This window comes from Balearica regulorum, chromosome 16 (genome assembly GCF_011004875.1).
Source record: "Balearica regulorum gibbericeps isolate bBalReg1 chromosome 16, bBalReg1.pri, whole genome shotgun sequence".
In the NCBI taxonomy this organism is placed as follows: domain Eukaryota; kingdom Metazoa; phylum Chordata; class Aves; order Gruiformes; family Gruidae; genus Balearica; species Balearica regulorum.
Window position 1 is genome coordinate 6,186,137 of NC_046199.1, and position 23,357 is coordinate 6,209,493.

The 23,357-nt window shown below is 44.5% G+C and overlaps 2 protein-coding genes across 3 annotated transcripts in view; one reads left to right on the forward strand and one right to left on the reverse strand.

The window, feature by feature from the left end:
* Positions 1–16,533, reverse strand: part of STK4 (serine/threonine kinase 4) — a 47,976-nt gene extending 31,443 nt beyond the window's left edge. The window contains exons 1-9 of one of the 2 annotated variants that reach the window (XM_075768889.1): positions 16,378–16,533; positions 13,693–13,773; positions 12,704–12,832; positions 10,695–10,809; positions 9,638–9,802; positions 9,064–9,231; positions 8,358–8,495; positions 7,575–7,703; positions 5,106–5,292 (exon numbers count right to left, since the gene is read on the reverse strand). In XM_075768889.1, coding sequence (XP_075625004.1) covers positions 5,106–5,292; positions 7,575–7,703; positions 8,358–8,495; positions 9,064–9,231; positions 9,638–9,802; positions 10,695–10,809; positions 12,704–12,832; positions 13,693–13,773; positions 16,378–16,409 — 1,144 coding nt within the window. In that variant the 5' untranslated portion in view covers positions 16,410–16,533. The remainder of the gene's footprint in view (positions 1–5,105; positions 5,293–7,574; positions 7,704–8,357; positions 8,496–9,063; positions 9,232–9,637; positions 9,803–10,694; positions 10,810–12,703; positions 12,833–13,692; positions 13,774–16,377) is intronic. The other variant, XM_075768888.1, reaches the window with a different exon arrangement.
* A 49-nt stretch (positions 16,534–16,582) lies between these two features.
* Positions 16,583–20,877, forward strand: TOMM34 (translocase of outer mitochondrial membrane 34). The gene is made up of 7 exons (XM_075768890.1): positions 16,583–16,757; positions 16,856–16,955; positions 17,138–17,290; positions 17,945–18,105; positions 18,373–18,517; positions 19,162–19,288; positions 19,800–20,877. Exons 1-7 carry the CDS (start codon positions 16,643–16,645, stop codon positions 19,896–19,898), a joined length of 900 nt encoding a protein of 299 aa, XP_075625005.1. The 5' UTR covers positions 16,583–16,642; the 3' UTR covers positions 19,899–20,877.
* Positions 20,878–23,357: the final 2,480 nt, after the last annotated feature.

The following is a 23,357-nucleotide window of genomic DNA, read 5'->3' on the forward strand; positions in this document are numbered from 1 at the left end:
ATCAACAAATGCAGTGTTAGGAACAGCAAAAATAGCTGTGTTAAACACATACATCTCTTTCTCCAATTTCAACGTCTCCGAAAATATAAATATTAACAGATGATGAACTTTGTCTTAGCTTTAAAGCTTTGTCAAACATTCAGGACAACCGAAGGTAGACAAGCATCCAGCTTAGAGCCCAGATTTAACTTTTTTTCATGCTTCACTATTTTAATTGCTCACACACTGCACAGAAGTCCAGTAGCCCACCACTATCCAAACAGAAAAAAAACCCTCACAGCAAAAACCCAACAACAAAATGACAGCGTATACATCTCCTCCCATCGCACAAAAATACCATCTGCACGGCCACACAACTTGATATTCTTAAACTGTGCTGGTCGCTGTTTACGTCAAGTTTGCCAGCCAGGCTGCTATTAAGATAAAAGTCAGAAAGTAACACAGCTAGAAGAGTTATCTGTGAAGATTTATATTCTCTGCACCTCAGGAGTGACAGTATAATGCTTCTTACAGTTCGAGAAAAGTTTAATCAATGGAGGTGTTTCTATAAACAGTGTGTTATTTAAATGCATAACACAGAGTGTTTTATGGTCCAATTCTGCCTAAATGGACCAATTTATTTCAAACATGAAAATGAACCACTGGACATTGATAACACTAAGTAGTGGGAAGCTGCTATGAGGAGCTATTGTCTACAGAGAAAACCAGCCAGTACCTTTGACATACACATGATATAAATCCTGACAAAACGTGGAGCTATTCTCTACAGTACCTGCATTAGCTATTTGGATAACCTGTATCCTCACATTTTTGGGCATCTACTGATACTACACCACCTACAGCTACCCCAGCTACACACCAGTAATACTTTATTCAATTATAATATTAATGCAATCACAGAAACCTTCTGTCATCCACATTCATTCTGCTGTTCACGTTACAGCTTTTACAGTCATTGCTTTACATGAAAAATTACAGGTTAATTAGCAGAGACAGAACGTTTCCTGAGTCTTGGCAGTAACACTTCTCTGGTTTAGGTTTAAGTGTCACCCACTGGGCGCCTCACAAAGCCACCAAGACCAACAAGCTTACTCTGAATCATTTTTCTAATAGGAAATTGCCAAGTTTGCATTTTAGCTCATTTAATTTGCTAATGAAACCCAATCTTCCCTCTAAAGGCAGAATATCTTTTTAAAAGGACACAACCATACTTAGCAGCATGGACACAGCAAAAGCATAACAAAACCCAACCCACTCCTAATTTTATTGTAAGAATTAAGCCTAGAAGTTTTTATTTTAAACATTCACAAGCTATTAAGAAGTTTTACCTGCAGATTACATTATCAAGGTAGAGGCAACAACAGCGTTATCAGAGCTTCTGGTCTACCTCTGCACCAGATGCTCTACTGACAAAAACGCCACGCGCGCAATTCTTCCACCCTCTCCAAATCCCTCATTCATCTCGACCCAAAAACCAGACAGCCCAACTCACACCACTGTCGACAGTTCTACATTCTCCAGTGTCGTTTTATTTGGTGCTTAAGCAAGAAAGAGGCAATTTAACATAGAAAATAGGACAGATTATAGTACTAGACAAACTAGATCCTATTTCGCTTGGATCTGATCATATTGCAGAGTTCAAGGAAAGCAGTATGTTTATCTGCTATATTATAAAATTATGTTCCACTCTAAATCGAGGAGAAACTCAGGCCAAGTTTCCACTATCTAAAAACCTACAGCAAATAAAGCAGAAAAAAAAAAAAAAAAAAAAGTAAAAAGTGTTGCACCATTTACTAGCACTATATATTCCCTCATAGAAAAATTAAGAAACATAATTTCAGACATATTCACAGTTCAAAAGTTATTCCGGCTCTCAAGCACAATGGAAACGTCTGTCTTTACACATGATTGTTCATCTATAGTTCTTCAGCTACTTCCAAAGTTTTCCTGGAATAGTTTAACTGCAATCCATAAGTAATCTGTTAGCAATCGATTTATAAGTAAAATGTGTCGCAGCACAATTTAGTATCTGCGGTTTCAGGCAATCACTTGAGTGCTTTCAAAATGCGTAACAGAATGTCATAGTGACATTTTTAATGCTGCCTGGATATTTATATTGAGTGCTTAGAAAAAAGCCAAGCAAATGAAAGAATTTAAGCAAACAGAATTACAGCTCAGTTGACTACAAAACAAAAACTTCCCCTACAATGTAAAATACTAGAATTTAAGAGTGTTTTCCCTCTGAGCCTGAGAAATTATGAATTGATTTATGCAAGAATCACTGTCAAGGCTATTGGAAGTTGTTTGCTAGAGATTTCTAAGACAATTCTGTCTAAAGCATCATATTTTAATGTCCTATAAACACTTTTTACATTAAAAGGAAATAAAACCAAACAAAAAAAAATGGTGAAGAGACAGATTTATTTTTTTAACTTAGGAGGAAGGGTTAGACCAGCCGCTCAGAAGCCTGCAGTTAAAAAGCCCCAGACACCTAGGAAAGCTAAAGTCTCCTACTAATGCCATGCAACAAAAGAAATTGGAACGTTTTTATTGACTTAAAACAGGTTTTATTGTGAGTCATAACACAAGTTGCCAAGTGAAATATAGACTTCTTTAAAAATGTGAATCAATGAAGTTTCTTCAAACTCAGTGGTTTCTAAGCAGGATTATTACATTTATGTTTAAGATTACAAAAAGAACTTGTTCCAGAGAGTTCTGCAGCAGGCTGATGAGCTTTACAGTTAATTGAACTGAGTGTTAAGAGAACATGAGTGTGGAAATGGCAAGCTGAAAAAATGGAGTTTTAGGCAATTCACCTAAAGGGCAAGCTGCTCAAAGATGCTGCCTCACAGTGCGTCCAAGAAAAACACAGAACTGCTCTGTGCAGCAGCAAGAATTTCACCTTTGTGCTACTGGGGAAGGAGGAGAATAAGGCGGTAAGGAAAAGTTAAGTTTTAGTCTGGTACAATCATCTTCATTAATATCAGACTGCTTGCAATCCAGGTACAAGTTACTAAAGAGCAGCAGAACCTGCAGCAGAGCGAGCACCGAGTGCAGCTGGGTTTCATAGACACTACCCTGTGAAACCTGCCGAGATGGGAGCGGTACCGGTGTCAACCATCGCTTGCACTCAGGATCTCAGAACGCTTCCTCCAGAAGGCAGAGCTGCTCAAGCACTTCTGCCGCATACTCGGCTTTGAATACTGATACAGAGCAGCAGTTGAAGAACAGAGTGGTTTTAAGAAGTCTGAAGTCTAAAGGGGAGGGGGGGGGGGTGTTAAAATAAAAACTCGGCTTTCTAGTCAGAGATCTCAAGCTCTTAGAGCTTGTTCTGGAGCTCCCTCTTGAGGTTAGATATTACACTATATTGAAGACATTGCTATAGCCTCATAACTGATACTACTCAAAATGAGAGTATGTCCTTGCAAATTATTATTATCAAAGGCATCTCCTCAAAACGCTGTACACTACTTTGTGGAGAGCATTAGATGCTTTTGAGTTACAAGCGCTGCAATCTTAAAAAGATGCTCAGAAGATAAGCACATGTTAAACACAGCAAGATAAAGTGAAGAGGCACTTTACTTACACACCTTTGGTAGCCAGTGCAGGAGCACCACAGAGAGTAAAACCCCTGTTATGGTGAATCGTGAAATGGAACAGTACACAGCCAGGATGAGAAATTAACAGTGTTGTCTATTTGTAAAGAAACTGCCATTTCACTTGATTTATTCAAGGCTTTAACATGTCACACTCTTTGGGTGACCTTTTAGCTACTCTAAGCATCCGTCTCCTTGCTAGAGCTACCTTCTTCCACAAAACCCGACGGCATTACTCCATCATCTTTGTTGCTGCAAGCTGCTACATTGGCTGACGCCTCTCTGGTTTTTAATGTGCTGAATCAGTGTTTGCCAAAGTTCAGAAAACTCTTTAAACGAGTTCTGCTGAAGTTTCACTCTTGAAACCAGCATCTTTCCACAAGCTCTAGAGGGCCCCCACATGGAAGAAGCTTTCAACACAGAAATTGCCAAGAAAAGGATTTTTCCAGACTCCTGCTGAGAATTTTTTCCTCTCCCACAATAGCTAAATGTTCAAAATCAGATGGCCAAGGAAGCCTTTAGAAGCAGTGCAAGAGCCAAAAGAACAAGCCTTGCCTACGATGGTCATTTTTTACTGCTGCTGAGCCCCCACTCAGCACTCTCCTCAGTCCTTGAACAAACAGCCATGCTGGCCAGCTGAGTCATCTATGACTACCCCTGCTTCATACTGTTGAGACTACCAAATCTGTGGGAATGGACTTCTAGGGGAATCCGTAATTGAGAAAAGATTCTCTTCTAGTCATACTTTTCCCTGCCATCTCTTTAATCCAAGAAAAACCCCACCATTTTTAACGTTTTTCCAGGTCAAGCTGTGAGGCCTTCCACAGACTATCAGGGATCAAAGTCACATCATTTTACATCTTGCATCCTATGACAAGGCTCGTAGTTTTAGCAAGCTTTTCTGTTTTGAGGCGGACTGGATTTCAACTTGAATGTCTCAGACTAGCAATGCACAGTTTATTCAATTGGCCTCAGTGATTAAAGTAACACTGCAGAAATATGTAAGCCTGGAGAGATGCTGTCTCCTCCCACTGCATACCTAGCTGTGCTTGAAACATGCAAGATATTTATCATTTCATAAAGGTAGCCCTTAATTTGATGCATCAGTTCTGAAACAGATTTGCTGTTTTCAGATGCCAGGTTATAGCCAGATCACCTTCTAACGCAGCACTGTTTTTTTTTTTATTAACCCTTTGCTAGAGTCTCCCTCCTCTACATTCTGTGAAAAAGACAAATAGACACAAAAAAGCTAGATTCAGATCTTAGTCAGCACAGAAATTGTGCACTACCCATCAGCTATACCAAGTGTAAGACTAAAAAGAATGGCTTGAAACTCAGACCTAGGAAGGGTCTCTCTACTGCCAAAGGCATTGACCTAAGAGTTTTAGCTCCCTACAACCAAGAGACATCACAGTAAGCTACCAAAAATATCAAAGCAGGTTGGGAATACACATCATAGCCCACATTAGGTCCTAAGTAATATTCTAGAAGTTAAAAATGTTTTCTTACTTTTCATGGTGCCCTCCTCCTCTTCCTCTTCCGTGTTTATGACCATTGTACCCAACTGGGATTCCAAGGTGCCATCATGTTCTATCATCGTGTTGGCTCCATCACTCATTGTGTTGACAGCTCTTATGGTACCAGTTTCATCTCCACTTGCCCTCACCATGGTACCTGAATCGCTTTCATCTTCTTCCTGTACAAGGATGCCATAAATACATTTTTACTGATGGTGGTGAAGTCCCCTGAAGAGTGTCTGTATTCAGGGACACTGGCAAGTCTAATTCAGAGATTTTTTACAAATACACACAGAAGCCAACAACATTTTATTTTATGCACTTAGTTCTCTCCCTGTCATCTCCAAGCACATAATGAAAAGTCTTCATACTCTTCTGCCAGCTTCATAAATAAGAGAACAGATAAATAATCAGCAAAAGCTTCTCAATGCAACTTGTATGTCATTGCTGACCTGGTGACCCGTCTGTAAGAGTAGATTACAATACTCATTCAGTCATTGGTGTTTCTATTCATGTTGTCAGTTTTAACAGTTGACCTAAACTCCCTATCTCAAGTGCTACAGTTCACTGAGGAGTCATTAGTTATTAGACAGCAACAGGTCTAAGTCTAGAGTGCATGTGGGCCATGGGAAAGTGATCATCCTATTTTTAGGAGTTTGTCTTCAACATTTAGGTAGTTTTACTTACTATAAACTTCAGAAGAACTGAAGAAAAATTAACTGAATTTGCAAATCTTTAAAAAGAAATGAAATTATCAAAGTCTAGTCATTGTTTTCAGATGAAAAGTATTTCTTATCTTTCCATTTGTTAACAGGTACTATTATTATAGAAGTTTGAATTATTGTTGTCAAGTCTCAAGAGTTTTTTGCTCCTGCAACAAACTCTGGTAGGACAACTTCCTGGCAGATATTTACACTAGCCAGAGGTAGTAGTTTCATTAGGTGGTGTGTGCTTCACTAAGTATATATTGACTAGGAGTTCATGAAGAACAAGGTCAAAATTTCCACAATCTATTTAAATAGTTTCTTGGAAACGTGGATCAGCTATCCGACTGCAAGAACAGAAGTCACTTCCTAGGTTTACAGGAGAGTTTTTAGCATCTCACCTTGGATGAGATGATCATGTTTTGTTATAAGGATGAAGTTCACAGTTCTTTATGTGTGACCATAGTCTTACTGATCTGTATTAGTGTTAGAGGGAAAACACAGGTCTCGCACATCAAGCTGTAATACTCCATCTCAGTATCATTGAAAGGAAGAAGTACACCCCTCCACATCCTTGTGTTCCATGCATTTTATCTGTTCTGTCAAGGGTGTCTATATAATTTACTTCCCAAGCTAAAAAACAATAGCAAGAGGAGGAGAAAGCTATATGAGACGTTAATGGAGAAAAAGTAATTTTGTGTGGAGATGAGTGGGTGAGAGGAAATAACAAATTTGTTAGCTACACATCATTTAACAAAGGACTACAGCAGAAATTTCCATAGCACTTGGAAGTGCTTGGTAACACTTTTCTGCTGACAGACATAGAGTAGAGAAGCTTCGGGAAAAACACAGATGCTGACGGAGACCACTCGACTCCACTACATGGACACCATCTCTCAGCAATGTGACTCTGAATCAGTCGGAAATGAAGGAGACAGGGTAGGGACAATACTCTTAGAGTCAACATCATGGCGACATGACCAGTAAAGTTACTTCCACTCTGAATAAATAGGTGGACCTAAACTGGAAAACTAGATGAACAATGTCTTCAGCGTGGATATTGTGGACCATTCTAACCTCTGAAAAGGACTGGCATACAATGCCTTTTGTTGCCCATTTTATTTATTCAGGTTGAAGCAGGCAGAGGCTCAAAAAACAGCTTTCAACATGCTTCCCATGTTCACATGCTGTAACCACCGAAACAAGGAACCCGAATTTCAATTCACAGCAATCCCCTGAACACTTGTCATGCCCTCACCTCAGGTTTCTGTCGGTTGCTCTTGTGTAGTAGAAAGTTTCTATAAGGGGGGTTCTAAAGTACAACAATAGTAAAACAACATAACATACTTATATCATAGTGCATCACAGATTATATTATTATTTTATACTAGGAGAGCAGTCTAAGACCTGAATCTACAATGAAAAATTTCTCATTACTGCATAAATAATAAATCCATAATAATAATAGGAAAACGTATTGAGTCTTTTGCATACACTTTGTAGACCTATTCAATCGCAGGTCTCTAGCTACACTCCAAGCTAAACAGTAAGTCATACGCACTGGCTATCCCACTCAAATATAATGACTGAGCAGGGACCAAGCACCGGGTTAAGAAGTCACGAAGTAGAAAACTCAAGAACTAAGTCAAATCCACGAGCAATTGGACAAAATATTGCAAAACCAACAGAAAAGCAGCTAAGCCTTATGAAAGGAGAAAGGGTTTGGACTTTGTACACCGTTGCTATTAAATACTCACTGAATTTTCTTCATCATCTTGATCGAGTTCACGCTGTTGCGCCTCTTGACGTTTCAGCTTGATATCCATTGCTTCATTAATCAAGTCTCGCAGAATTGACACTCCTTTGGCACTTTTAACAAATGGATGCTGAGAAGTATTTTGAAAACAAATAAGCACTGCATCCGAACCAAGATACAACAGTAAAACACTGTTACTATGGCCTACTTCCAATCAAAATTAAGGTTTAACTCAATACATTACTAAAATAAAAATCCAATACTCCTGTTTGGCACAGGAGGGAGACCTACCACCCTCCAAACAAGATCATGCTCCAAAGGCACAACTGCTGTGAGACCTTGGGCTCATTCCCCTTCCACAACTACTTACTCCTTTCCTTAGCAGCTTAGCTGTCAAGAACCAATTACACAGATCATCACCACGCCTAGACCATTCCGAGCAATCACTTTCATTTAGCCTCCCCTTTTTAGTGTTTTAAGAGGCAGTTTCTTGGCAGCACTGGTGAGAATTTGAAAGTAAAAAAAAAAAAAAAAAACCAACTCCAAAAGCCAAACAAACAAAAAAACAACGCAAAGACAACAAAGATAGGAAGTTGAAGCTAGGCTGGTTCTTAGAGAAGAACTGAAAAGTTGAAGTTAAGATTTTTAAAATGAGATATTAAAAAGTAAAATCTATAGTAACCAGGAGCAGCAAGAAATGAAACCAACATCCCAACAGACACGCAGCATTGCCTACCCTACCAAGTCTTTTCTAGAGCTCACGTTCTGGTAAGAAAAAACAGACCTGCAGAAGCTGTGTTGCAGTGGCACGCTGCTCTGGGCTCTTCACAAGACACTGCTTTACAAAGTCTGTAAAATTGTCTGACCAGAGCTCTGGTTTCCGGAATGTTGGAGGCGGATTGGTAGGAATCATGAAAATTGCCTGAAAACAGAAGAATACTCCAGATTACCAAACAAAGCTTAAAGCTTTCCAACAATACAATATAAATACACACAAAAATACACTGGTACTAAACAATGATAGACATTTCAGGTTTGCTGCTTCTGAAGAGTTTGTGTCAATATTATACAGAAATTTCCTCATAAGGATCTAGTAATAAGAAATCAGTCTTCTCTTACTGGGTGCTTACACTTCTGCCTGAGCCATTATATGCCCCAAATGGTGTGGACCCGCCATTTTTAAGTCTTGAAAATTTGTGCTTGCATTAAAAAAATTGGTTTGGATAATACAGCTGAAAACATGTTTCTTCACACCCAACACAGGGAGCTGCAGCTATGTCTTAACAGAAGAGGATCATGATTTCCCTTCCCATGCAGATTCTCCTTCTCAAAGACTTGTTTTTCATTTAATCAACAGTACAGAGAACTGACAGAAAACAAATCATTTACTCTAAATTAAACCAGGAAGGCATGTTGATATGTTATTCAACCAGCTATAGTAGCAAAACCTTTCCATACAGCAATACATTTCAAAAGGCCACAGTCCTTACTCTCATAGGATGAATATCTGCATACGGTGGTTTGCCTTCAGCCATTTCTATTGCAGTGATTCCCAGAGACCAGATGTCTGCAACACAGTTATACCCAATTTCTTGAATCACTTCTGGAGCCATCCAAAATGGGGTCCCTATAACTGTGTTCCGCTTTGCCATGGTGTCCTGAGAAGAGCAGGATAAAGATGCAGACAGTAGCAGTTGTATTAGCAGCAAACATTCATTAATGAATTATCACCCTAATTATCTTCCACTTGCGTGCATGCACATTATTAGACTCAGCAAGACTGGGATACAGAGGGCTGCAAAGAGGAATTGAAATACGCTTACAGAAGTTACAAATATCCTGAAGAAAACAACAAATGCTATTGCAAACCATTTTTTAGGTAAAATGGCTCCCACAGAGGAAGCTCTGCTCTAATCCCTTGCTGGTTTAGCATCTCATTATGTTGATGTAAAGTGCTAAAAACCAGTTTAGAACAATTTCTCAAAGTCTCCACAAGCACATCATACTCACACGCAGGTTAAAAAGATGAACTGAAGCATACACAACCATCTTGCTTTTACTTACTGTAAGCTGTCCTGCCACTCCAAAATCTGCAAGTTTAGCATGTCCCTCAGTATTCAGCAATATATTTCCAGCTTTGATGTCCCTGTGTATTTTCCTCATAAAATGCAGGTACTCTAGTCCTTTCAGTGTTGATTGCACTATTGTAGCAATTTCCTCCTCCGTGAGCTAAAGAAAAGAAGAGTTACTGCCAACCTATCAGTTGCCGAGAGGTAACACTATGGTGTTTCATAGAATCACAGAATGGTTTGGGTTGGAAGGGACCTCAAAGATCACCTAGTTCCCACCCTCCTGCCATGGGCAGGGACACCCTCCACTAGCCCAGGTTGCCCAAAGCCCCATCCAACCTGGCCTTGAACACTGCCAGGGAGCCAGGGGCAGCCACAGCTTCTCTGGGCAACCTGTACCAGGGCCTCACCACTCTAACAGTAAAGAATTTCTTTCTAACATCTGATCTAAATCAACCCTCCTTCAGCTGAAACCTATTACCACTTGTCCTGTCACTACACTCCCTGATAAACAGTCCCTCACCATCTTTCCTGTAGGCCCCCTTCAGACACTGGTAAGCCGCAATTAGATCTTTCAGTTCATGTTTTACCTGAAATTCACTAATTGCCATTTAATTGCCTTCACTAAAGGTTGCCATACTAATGGGAAATTAGCAACTTACAGCATTACGTAGTAGAATTAGATTACAACCAGCATACATATACACACATACCATCTCACAAACCGTAACCCTTTCTCAACTAGCAATTCTTATCCTGCAATAACCAAAGTAAGGCAAAGTAGAGTCTGTTATTTGGAATCGGCCTGGGTTTTCAGGAAAGCCAACAAACCAAAACCTGCTCCACCGATTACATTATGCAGGTAACCAAAACTCAATCAATGTAATCAGCTTTCTCATCTTCAGAGGAACAAAGGACTTGCATCTCGAGTTATGGCCAACAGTTATGTCAGGCATTGAACACCATGAGAATTATGCCCAAACTACTCAGCTTCCTTCAGCTGCTGGACATCCCTACTTCCCATTCAGACATTCAAAGGAGAAAGGACGTACAGTTTTATTTCGTAATCGAATAATATCAGACACAGATCCAGCGCCGCAGTATTCCATGACTATCCACAGGTCTGTGTTCTTGAAATAGCTGCCATAATATTTCACCACGTGAGGACTATGAAGTGTGAAAAGAGAAGAAAACAAAGGGTCAGATACCAGTAACCAGCATAACTGAATAAGCACAATACGCGGCAGAGACCCTAAGAAAGGCCCTAAGAAATTCAGAGCTGAAGTGCCACTGAAACCCTGATCAAAAGCATTCCAAAACAGTCTGAACTTGCACAGGGCTACTGCAGTCCTGCCAAGCCTCTTCCCCACAGCGATGCTCATCTGACCTGCCAGTAAGTCAGTTCAGGGAGCTAAACCACCTGAAAATAAATGCTATAGAAATAAGGAGCCATTAGCCTTCAATCTGGTTTAGCTCCCCGAACCAGGTTACCAGGTCAGTGCTGTGGCAAGCAAGACGGCAGGACAAGGGAGTGAGGAACAGACCACGGCCGCCCCTGGGAAAGCTGCTGCAGGGCATTTGCAACCAAACAGAAACACTGAATAAGGTCCAAAGTTTGCTGGAAAACAGCTAAAATGTTCACTAAGAGGAGCGTTCCCCCACTACCACATACAACTACTTGTATCTACAATTTAGTCCAGGATGTATTTTAGGAATCTAGTACAACCTAAAGCTGTCTCTCAGAGTCAGCTAACTGGTTGCCCAAAAAGCAACCAACCTAATCAAGTATATTGGTCAGAATAACCATCTGTCCTCTGGAAAAGGTAAAGCACAAAACTAACAGAAAGACTAAAGAACAAAAGTGTGCTTAATCTATTCTCTGCTGAATTTTTTGTAATGAAAAACTGTAAAACTAGCAAGTCAGTCACACCGCTCTGTGTCCCTTAATGTTTGCGTGGAAAACATGATGCTCCAGTGTTTCACTCCCTCTGCTGTTCATAACTGTAAGGTCTCATTTTAGGCCTGACAAAGTTAATATTTAATTTCTTTTAATAAAGAGGCACCTAGTAATGGTTTCTAAGTTACACAGTAAGATTTTTCACAAGCAAATTCCTTTAAAGTTACATTTTGTTGTCTGCCACCAGTCACCTTCATTTAAAGATAGTGAGCGTGAAGTGCAAGAAGGTGACTGGAACCATAGTTTTATATTGCTAATACAATTTATTTTAAATCATTATCTATGCCTGAAGTCCAAAGTAGTGTTTCTTAAGGCCACTTATTTCTTCATAATACCAGAAGAAATTAGTGTATTTTAAACTTTCAGCCTAGGATACACTTTGAGAGGAGGTCTTCTGCACCCACGAGCTCTTCATTAGCTAAGTTAGTACAACACCTTTTCCCATAAGAACCATGCAGAGACAACCCGGAGAGCCAACCATCAGTCCACAGAACTGCCAGCAAGTTATTCCGGGGATGCTCAGATCAGCAGACAGCTTGTACCGCACTAGAACCTGCGCAGGCAGAAAACGGCCGGGAAGGACAATTCTGCCACCCAAGCAGATGACAGCACGTAGATGATGCACATGCAAGAGCAGTCATGCATTAGTGGCTCTCATCCACGTGCCCCTTAACGAAAAAAACAAACAAAACCCCCTCTTCTAACAGTTTTCTATGTCCATACCAAAAGTTGTTTAGACTTCATTACCCCTTTGGACATGGGAACTGCTGTTGAGCACACAATCAAGTTACCACTGTTCAACAAGTGATGGCGCGTGGGGAGAACCGCAGTAACTGCTCACAGGCAGCAAGTGCAAGGTTATTCAACTTAGCTTAACGCTCTTTTGTTGCAAGCTCCATTTTTGTTGTCTTACCTTTGCTTGGATTAACACTACCCAAATGGTCAGTTAACATGACTCAGTTGATACGAGGTAACTTGATCGTACAAGTCCAGCCTTTTAAAAAACATTTAAGGCAACATCATGGCTTTTATTTGATTAAATGCCAGATCACAGACAATGCTTTTCTTTACAGACCGATAATGGGTTTTGCAGTATACATTTACCTGTCACATTGCTGCATTATGGATATTTCCTTTATAATCTCTTGCAGGTCAGATTCCACAGGAACTTGCTTAATTGCAACAACTTGACCCGTTTCTTTATGGATGGCTTTGAACACACTGCCATAGGAACTATGAAACAAAATATTAAACAAACACATATATTGAAAGCAGTAACATTTTAAAAATGCAACTGTTATGGGTTTGCTTTTTGCAAGTGCAGACATCAGGTAAAAAATTAACTATCCTCCTGCTAAAAATATTTTGTCTTTTAATGTAAACAATCAGTCCACTAGCTTCTGAACACTATAATAATACATACAAGTCACAGCACACTGAGACGGTCAGAAAGGAGCCAACCATCATTACACTGCTCATAGGTTTGGAAGGGCCTTTTACACAAACCCAACAAATATCATTCTCTCTCTTCCCAGCAGGCAGTACCAGCTGAGCATCAGTAAGAACTGCACCTCTGATCAGAGAGGTTTGCTCGTTCTTGTCAGGTATCATCTGTCTTATTTCCAGCTTCTTTACTCACAGCAGCTGGGCAGATTTACAACTCAAGTTTTTTCAAATGAACTGCTTAAGACGACAAACATGTCATTCGCCGAGCATTCCCGTGCTGCTCTGCCTTACCAGGTGCCCAATGCAACAGAAGTTCACTTCCACCACGTAGATCTTCCGCAAGAGGTACCAGGGATGAACCACAAAACCTCTTGAGTTCCCACAGAGCCCTATCAACTCCAGAGTGGCATTTTTCAACAAGGTTTTAACTCCCTACTGCCGAGTCGTACGCTACTGTTTGGATTAAGATATCTTACTCCTGGGAAACAAATTCTTTATTCTGTAACTAACCAAACTATGCTAGGGCTATCTTTGCAGTAACAGGATCATGACAAAAGTGAAAAATCAGAGACTGCTGAACAGGTATCCATTCTATAGATTTGTTTTTAGAGAAATGTACACTGGGCATGTTGGAATAGAACACATACCCTTCTCCAAGCTTCTCCAATACATCAAAAACTTCTTCAGGTTGTTTGGTTAAACTGTCTTCATCTAACTTCTTCAGCTGCCTGTATATGTAAGAATACAGAAATTATTACCTTTAGCTTTATGGCAGTTTGGGCTTTGTTGAAACAGAAGAATAAATAGCACCACTTAAATGAACACAAGGCTTAGCACAAAGTAAACTGATAATGAATTAAGTTTATTTCACCTGACCAGGAGACTGAATATTATTAGCAACCAATAGCAAAAGAGGACTGGGAACTACAGAGAAGAGAATTTGATCAGGCACACAAATCTGCAGCTCCTCTTGGTGGAAACACATCTCAGGATCAACACAACACTGCACAGTCTTACAGCTATTGAACATATCTGCTGAAGTTCGGTATCTTGTACTGAAGGATACGTACTAAGGCCATGCAAAAGTGAACATCACCTGCCCTGATGCCTTAGGGTATAGGTGGAATACATCTGTTGGGAGGAAGGAGGCAATACTGATCTCACTTGTACGGTTTTAATATCAGAAGTTCAAATTTTGACTTTGTGGGCCTGGACATCACCAGGCAAATTGTATCAGGTTAAAAAAACCCCAAACAACCAACCCACCACAAACCCCCCCAAAAACCAACCAACCAAAAAAAAAAACCCCAAAAAGAAACTTGTCTCTGACTCCTTTAGAATCTTAACACTGTTTGGTCCATCCCTCTTTTAAATGCATTGCTAATAAGAGTCAGTTGAAATACTTTCTAGGGAAAAAACCCCATGCTATGTACTGTGATCCTTCCCTTCACCCACAGTACAACTCTCAGGGCAATTCCCAACACAATGCAACAAGATCAGCTGCATTTGTTTCTGTCCACCTCTACCACACCAGAGAGCAAGTTTACCAAGAAACCTCCTGCAACAGCTAAGGATTACATAAAGAAAAAGTTCTGAAATAAAAAAACCCTCCGAACTCCCTAAACCAGCTCATACGAGTTTTTGAAACGCAGAAAGTTATTAGTCTCAGAGTTTTCAGAATTTACTGGTCTCACAGCGAGCAGTGTTTAAAGTGAAATGCATGTTGTCGCCTGCAACTACAAATTAGTACTGAAAGCTCTTACTGCTGCTCTTAAAGATCATGACTCCAGCCACAAGCTTGCTAATTTTAATACTGTGTAATTTTTTTCCCCAATCTCTTCAGAAACAGAGTGAGAAATCACTCATTGATCCCTGGGTACTATGTTTACGCACCAAAGCCGTATAGGAGGAGCAGTTCATGCATGGAGTACATACAATGGCTTCCTGAAGCAAAGGAAACATTATAAAGAAGCAGACTCAGGAAGTGGTGAAATACTGAAAGTCGTCAGTAGCTTCCCTGTTAAGATAAGCATTAACCAACAGAGTGTTACTTGTCCTTGTGAAAAGAGGGAGCAAGGAAGGTGCGGGAAGGGCAGAAAAAGGAAAAACAATAATAAAAAAAAAACATATCAGTGACCACAGAAGCCACCATTTCCAAGGAGCCCAAAAAGCGGCAGTGCCAGAGACATCTTAACCTCAGCAAAAAGGATCTAAGGACTAAATTCTATTTAAAAAGAAAAAAGCTTTTCACATACCCAAACACAATAACCAGACAACTACTGCATTTGCATCAAACTACCTCATTTCTGCTACAATCCGGGAGCACAATTACTTTGCACGGTCCGGTTGACCCAGCGCGCTCGGTGCTGTCAGAGACACGCTCTGCCTCCTTCTGCACGCCTGTACAACACGGGCACGACGGTCACGCAAACCCAATGTCGCCTAAGCTGTTACTCAGATCTCATCTGAATCACCTTCCAGTTAAACACTGGCATAAGCAATTATAGAATAAAACCAGACTTTTTGTTCTTTTTCAATGGAAGATACATTGCTGTTTTGTTTAACCAAAAAAAAAAAAAACCCCAAAAAACCACCCCCGCTCTGTATCACCAAGAGCTTCCTTTGTTCGCTGCCAGAACCGTTGCCCGGACCCAGCTGCAAACCAGCGATAGCGTTTGACAGGCCGAACTCGCTCCCAGCCCTGCTCCGCCGCAGCCCGGCGCTCAGAGACAGGCGGCTCCCGGCTCCCGGCTCCGCTCCCGGCTCTGCTCCCGGCTCGCCCCGCCACCGCGCTGGGGAGACCGGGCCCGGCAGGGGCAGCGCCCGCACGGCACCGGGAGGGCAACGGATCTGCCCGCACCTCAGCCGGCCAGACAGGGGGAAGGTTACTGCGGGCTCCGTCATTACACCGGCACGGGTCAGCACAGCCACGTTAACCGGTGCGAGCTTCCGCAGCCGCCGGTATTTCGGTTTAAGCCATTTTTCCACCGCCTGAGCTCGGTGATGTCACAGCACGGACCTACCGGCGCCGCCCGGTTCGTCCCGCTGCGAAGCAACTAACGCCAAGGGCCCCGCGGCCCCGGCACTCCTCCAGCCGCTGCCCGCCAGCTCGGAACGACGTGCACCGGCAGAGCCCCGGAGCAGGCGGAGGGGCAGGAGCACGGCGAGGCCGGCTGCCCCGCTCCCGCCGGCGCCAGGCCCCGCGCCGACACCCCCCAGGCCCGGGACGCGCCGGCAACAAGGCGGCCGCGACACCCACACGGGCCGGCCGGAACGCAGCACCCCCCCGGTCCCCACGGGGATACACCAGCCGCCCCCGACCCCCCACTTACCGGCGCGGGTGCCGCAGCTGCACCGTCTCCATGGCGCTGCGGGGCAGCGGTCGGTCGGTGGAGCCGTCAACCGGTCGGCCACTCCCTCACCCCTCCATAGCCGCCCGCCGCGCCGCCACTTCCGCCCACCGCCGGAAGCCAGCGGGGAGCGCCCGCGCCCGCCCCGGCCGGGAGGGGTGTGGTCTGCCAGGCCCCGCCCCGCCGCCCCGGCAGAGAGGGGCGTGGCCTCTCCCGGTCCCGGCCCGGCGCGGGCGGCAGCGGTGCGATGGCGGAATCGCCCAGCGCCCTGCGTCGGGCCGGCAACGAGGAGTTCCGCCGCGGGCAGTACGGGCCGGCCGCCGCGCTCTACACCCGCGCGTTGGCGCTGCTGGAGACCGCAGGTACGGGGCGCCCCGGGCCGGGCCGGGCCGGGCGGGGGGCGGGCGGGCGGGCGGACCGACCCCGGCTGAACCCCTCTCCCGTTTGTGTCCCGGCCCAGGGGAGGCCGCCGCCGAGGAGCGGAGCGTGCTGCTCGCCAACCGCGCCGCCTGCCACCTCAAGGACGGCGCCTGCAGCCTCTGCGTCGCCGACTGCAGCGGGTGAGCGGCGGCGGGGCCGGGGGTGGCGGGGCCGGAGCGCGTTGGGTGAGGGCGGGGGGCGACGCAGGGACGGCGGCAGCACCGGAGCAACGCCGGCCAGGCCCGGCCGCGTCCCGAGGCCGCCCGCCCTGCAGGCCCGCCGGGCTCACGCCGCCGCCGCCGGCTCTTCCCCTCTGTCGCAGCGCCCTCGACCTGGTCCCGTTCGGGATCAAGCCCCTCCTCAGGCGGGCCGCGGCCTACGAGGCCCTGGAGAGGTACCAGCTGGCCTACGTGGACTACAAGACCGCGCTGCAGGTGGACTGCTCCATACAGGCGGCACACGACGGCGTCAACAGGTAATGCTACGCGGTGCTCTGAGCCGGTGGTACCCAGAGGCTTGGGCGTACGGCAGCTTCTGCGAGCCTTGCCCTGTTTCTGCAGCTGTGTCAGGAGCAAGCTGGGTCCCGAGGACACGGGTGAAGCAACCGAGGCCTCTGATGGTTGGCGCAGGCTTGGCCGTGCTCCCTTTGTCTGCCAGCACCCGTAGCTCCTGTCAGAGCGCTGGTTGAGGGCTGGGAATGAATTCCCTGGGACTGTTTCTGCTTTGCTCGGTGCCTGTTTTAAAACAAATAATACGCTACAGGCTCTAGTGCCCTGTGCATTAAGGCTCCCTATGCTGACTGGTTTTACAGGCTGCCGTAGCCCTTTTCTCTTGCTGGAGCTGTCTGCTTCACTGCATCGCTTGCCAGGCTGAGGAGCGACCCACACAGCTCTTGCTTGCCTGAGCACTGACAGTCCCAGCCCTTGTCCTGTGGTATTTTGAGCCCTGAAAAAGCTCCTTTCATTAATGTCCGGTCTGTAGAAGGAACTTAATTTAGATTGTGTAAAGGGGTTAGTGGAGAGATGCTGTCCTAAGTACATGAGCCAGGTTAAAAAGTGACCTTGCTGGCTAGGCTACTGCATGGCCCGTCCAGCCAACAGATGGGGTGACTGCCAGCCGTCTCTTCCAGGATGACTAAAGCCCTGCTGGAGAAAGATGGCGTGAACTGGCGCCAGAAACTCCCACCAATCCCCACGGTCCCTGTTTCTGCCCAGACGAGGTGGAGCGTTCCTTCTGCTGGAGCCCCTGAGGCAAACACTCCTCCTGCAACTGCACCACGGGGAGAACCAGGTGAGAGCGTGCCCTTGGGCCGGGCACAGAGCCCTGTTGCTCGGAAGGGTGATGAACGAGGCAGCTGCCACGCCTGCTTGGCATGTCTGCAGCTGGGGCTGAGGCCTGGAGAAACCTGGGCCTGGTTCTGCCACAGCCTCTTTGGTCTATTCTGGATCCTTTGATGTCTGTGTGCCTCATCTCTGGTATGGGGATATTTGCTTTCTGAGAGGCTGCACTGATCTTGTCAGTTTTATAGCGTTCTGTATTCTTTCACGCTGTTTCCAGACCAGACTGCTGCTGGCACAGAGAGAGCTCGAACTCTGAAGGAAGAAGGAAATGAACTTGTAAAGAAAGGAAACCATAAGAAAGCAGTTGAGAAGTACAGTGAGAGTTTAAAGCTCAACCAGGAATGTGCGACTTACACCAACAGGTACTACTCAGCTCTTTGCCCAGGTACTTCTTGGGCCTTTATAAAAGCCACCGTGGTACTTCTGACAGAGCTGTCTAATGTTTGCTCCCAAACAAATGAATAAAACAAAAACACCCACACGTTTGCTCCAAGTGCAGTCTGCCCTGTAGTTTGTATAATGTTCTTTGATCAAATACTGCAAAAACGCTTGGAGACACTCAGCTTAGGGCTGCTAAGGGTTTTCTCCCTTTAATGCTTGTCTGCCAGGACTGTGGTACTTTCAGTAGTGTCTGCTGCCCCATGAACCACAAACTGCAGACTGCTATACGTAAAGACTCAAAGTACTTCTAAGGCAATTGCAGCAAGCAGAATGTATTCTGGGCTGGTATAACTAGGAACCTGTGTGCAGGTTCTTAGCTTTACAGCAGGTTGCTCTAAAAATCTTTTTTTTTTTTTTTTTGATCTGAAAAACTATTTCCACTTTCCCCCCTTACAACTGAAACAAACTTGAACTCAAAAGTAAGATTACATAGCATATGAGGATAAAGACTGTTTTTTGGAGTCCAGCTTTGTGCTGCGCAGGGTTGGCTGAGATCTGCTACCTATGTTGCAGCAGTAGATGCTGCTTTTAGCCAAAGGTCTCTAACCAGGTATCTGTATTGCAGAGCTCTCTGTTACCTGAATCTGAAGCAATACAAAGAAGCAGTACAGGACTGCACAGAAGCTCTGAGGTTAGATCCTACAAATGTTAAGGCACTCTACAGGCGTGCTCAAGCACTTAAGGAACTGAAGGTAAGCCAGAAGTTTTTGAACAGTTTTAGGCTAGGACTAAAACTAGTCAGTGCGTGATCAGGGCAAGAGATGCCATTTGGAACTCGTTTCTGGGCTAGACAACATCTGCCATCAGATAGCTGAGACCTGTGCAGACTGGGGGATTTTCTTTCACATCACTATTTGCTGGTTGGATGTTGTGCGTTTCTTAGCACCAGGTCCTGTTTCTGGAGATGCTGGAAGCACCTACGTGTCGTGACGAGCTTTATCTTATTGTGTCTGGGGAAAGATTCTCTAGGCAGTACTGGAAGACTTACTGCATTGGTGTTGGATTCAGAACCCACTTGGGTGATGAAATTGTCTTCTCAGCCTTAGTTTAAGTGTGTTTTAGAACAGCTACATTGATGCCAGTGCTTAAGCAACTATACAGAGGGAGTCATGGGCTTCATTGTGTTGCAGGGTGGTAATTCTGCACCAAAAGCCTTAGGCTGCATTTTCAACGTACTAACACTTAAAAACATTCTCCTTCTAGGATTACAAATCAAGTATTGCTGATATCAAGAGCTTGTTGAAAATTGAACCAAAGAACACAGCTGCACTGAGATTACTGCAAGAACTGAACAGAGCCTAGGGTAACCAAGCAACAAGGGAAGCGCTGTTTTCCACTGCAGAAGAAAGCTTTTTCCCTTCTGATGCTGTTACAGGGACCAATCTTAATGCAGGATCAGTATTGAAATCTTATCTTCCACTGCTGCTGAGATGTAACAGGTTCTGTGCCAGCACAATGAAGGTTAAGACACACAGTCTGTATCAAACTCTATTATCTGGCTCTAAGATCATTCAAAGTTTGAATGCCCCTCCCTGAGAGGCATAGAGGTTAACTTCCCTGGTTGAAGTCAACTTGCCTGTAATTATTTGCCTCAGGGACTCTTTCCATGTTGGCTAAGTTGCATGTGAAGTGGCTGTTCTCTTTCTGAAGAGCTACAGAGGTGTGTTTTTTGTTGTTGTTTGGGTGTTTTCTTTTGCCCTCATGCAGGTGACAGTTTTGCTGCATTTGTGCTGCTATTACTTATGTAAGGTTGCTGCAGGGACCGCTGCAGTTGCCTGAGCACCACGTACCATCCTTGTAACAAATGCACAGTTACTTGCACAGGGCTGAAATTGTTCCCTTTCCCACTTGATGCCTGCTGGCCCTCAGCTGAGTTTCTGCTGCTTAGTGTGGCTGGGCAGATGTTTACAGTAGCAGCTTTCTTTTATTTTTAATTATTCTGCACATTTAAGAAAACAGCAGCAAGTTAAGCCTGCCTTGTTACACTGTGCACTACTTTTTTCAGATTCTGGGTGCTTGGGAACTTTACAGTTGTTTTTTGTTGGTTTTTTTGTTTGTTTTTTAAAAACCACTTTAGCCTCTCTGTGCCTTTTGGAGCAGTTACTATAGGTTGTTACAGGGAGGAGGATATGCAGTCTGGCTTACTACTTCATTGCATGTTTATACTTTTTTGATTTTCTTCTTATTGATGGCACTGACTTAAAAGGGTAAGTAAAGTGATACTTGGAGTTACTCTGTGAGCCGTTCAACCCAGTTCTCATTAAAGCCATGTTTATTTTCACTTTAGAGCTGTGTTTTTCTCCCCTACGATGGATGGTATAGAGGAACTGGAACACTTTAACCACTTTACTTCATACTGTCCCCTTTTTGCCAGAGGAGTTAAAGCGCTGCTGTATAGCGCCTTGCTCTGTCAGGTGGTGACAATACATCGGAGCCTCTAACCATTGCTCAGCCTTGCACGCTGTGCACTGGTAGAGTGCTTTAACTAGTAAGTCAGGACAGTGGACAACACTAGACCTGAGCCAACTTACAGTACAAGACCAGGAGATAGAAAATAGCCCATTAGTCAGAGTTCAAATATCTGTTTCATATGTCTCCCAGCAGTCAGGGTTTCAGGCAGGTACCCCACCAAACTGAATTTAGAGAGCAGACAATCCCTCTAATGCCATTAAAAACAAAGACTTCTTATCTTAGTCTGACATTAAGTAGCTTTTTGTAGGTCCCAGAGCTGTACTCCATCAGCTGTAATGGGCCAGGGCTTGAAACAACTCCCTGAGGGGCACAAATTGCTCTGTTCAGTGCCACAGCTCCATTGATCCTGCAGCCAGCACTTGCCTAAGCTTTTAGCAGGTATGTGTGATGGATTTCAGGGTGGGGAGGCACAGGCCAGCAGAGGAAGGTCACAGAATACAGGAGGAAGACTGGCTTCACTTAAGAGCTATCCTTGTCAGAGCCCTGCTGATAGCTGCCCTGTAGAACTACACCACCTCTAAGCAGCAGCAGTGTGGTTTTGTTCCTTACCTCTCAGACTTTCCCCTGCAATACCAGCAGGTAGGAAAGATCAAGCACAGCAACAAGACACACTGCTTAAGCCCAGGGTCACTTCTGCTCCCATCTCTGTTCTGTTCCAGCACCGGTGCTGCTGTCAGTGCAGGACACTGCCCAGGCATGCTGGGGTAGTGCCATGCATATGGGCAGAGTGCTTGCCAGAGGCACACCTTCATCCAGCCCTTTCAAAAGCCACAGGAACTGTTCCAAACTAGAGGCTCTGGATTCACATTTGCATTGCTGCTCCTGCCTCGATTCCCTAAAGCCTCACGCTTCCCCGAGTTCAGCCAGGGAGCTACTCTGAAAACTTCCCAGTATCCTCCAGTATACATGGGGATCCATCTCCAACTTTACCTTTTCTGATAAAGATTTTAAAGATCCCAGTCTTTGTTCATGTCCTTAGGCTATTCTGGTGTCCCTGTGTTCCTTGGCCCCACTCTGCATTCCCTCTAGCTTTACAGCTCTCTTCTCAAGCCAAGACATCTAGCATTGCAGGTGGTGTCACTGGCACATCTGAACTGGCCCATTAACCTGAAAAAAGGTTGCAGAGAAGCTAGCCAACAGCAGAAAGGTTACCTGTACAGTTCCGTTCCAGCTTCTTACATGCATTACACTCATGCAGAAGCACATTTTTTCCTCTAGAGACTATGCATAAAAGCTTCCAGCCAGTTACACTTTGGGAGAAATAACAAAGGTCCGGTATATTAGGTGGATTAAAGTCCTTTATAAGCATCTCACTGAGGAGGAGATATCTAAATAGTGCACAGTTCAGGCTGAGGCATCCACTATGAGGAAAAGAAATATTTAAGAAGGTCAGAGGAAGAATTGGCAAAAAAAAAAAAAAAAGGCAAGAAAAAGGAATGATGAAAAGCCCCAGGGAAGAGGTCCAGCTGAGCAGAACAGACACCATGCAGGAGCAAATGTGTAAGTGGTTTTATTAAAATGCTGGAAGGAAAATGAGAGGTAGGAGGGATGACTCAGCAGCCAGCTGAAGTGAGAGTATGATACAGCACAGAAGGAAGACTGAGGCAGCAACACCAGCACACAAGTTGGACAGAAAGAAGGTAGGTGGTGCTGGCGGAGGTGTGCTCCTGGCAGCTCAAGGAAGCAGTCAAGTAAGGTCAATACATCACCAGTCAAGTACCAAGGAGCCTCTAGGGACCAAAATTCTTTTCCTAAATAGGAAGAGCAGAGCATTAAGGCCAGGATGATGACAGCAACATGCTCTGGGAGAGGCCCAGAGAGCAGACCACAGTAATAACGGGTCCCAGCTACTCCTGCGAGCACGGAGTACCCCAGTGGGATGCAATGCGGTTATGAATGTTTGCAGGCCCATCAGCGACACCTTGAAACCACTGGTCAGGAACACACATTGGAGAAGCAGCTTTAAATTTACAGCTGCTCCACAATACCTTAAAAATCTGGGTCTTGTGCATGGCAGACACACGCACAGCGTAGTGACCAGCAGAAGACACTTGGTGCCAGTGCTCCTGCAGGCATACAAGGTCCCTCACAAAAGGGGAACCACAGGAAGATGATGCCTTTTAAAAGGAAGTTAAAAACAGATAGCTAGAAAGGATAAAATCCAGGCAGATGGTATGAACTGTGCTTAAAGCCACCCTCCTAGAGGGTCAGAGAGGCTGTTGTTTGGCAATTTGTTCATTTAATGTCATTAAGGGTCATTGTATGTCCCTTCCTGTCAGCTCCCGGGAC

Excerpts from the sequence above, each read along its gene's own strand:
- TOMM34 (XM_075768890.1), top strand. The coding sequence starts at position 16,643 with ATGGCGGAATCGCCCAGCGCCCTGCGTCGGGCCGGCAACGAGGAGTTC. Across the intron at positions 18,106-18,372 it reads TGCACCACGGGGAGAACCAG|ACCAGACTGCTGCTGGCACA; the intron begins GTGAGAGCGTGC and ends CGCTGTTTCCAG. Across the intron at positions 19,289-19,799 it reads AAGCACTTAAGGAACTGAAG|GATTACAAATCAAGTATTGC; the intron begins GTAAGCCAGAAG and ends TTCTCCTTCTAG.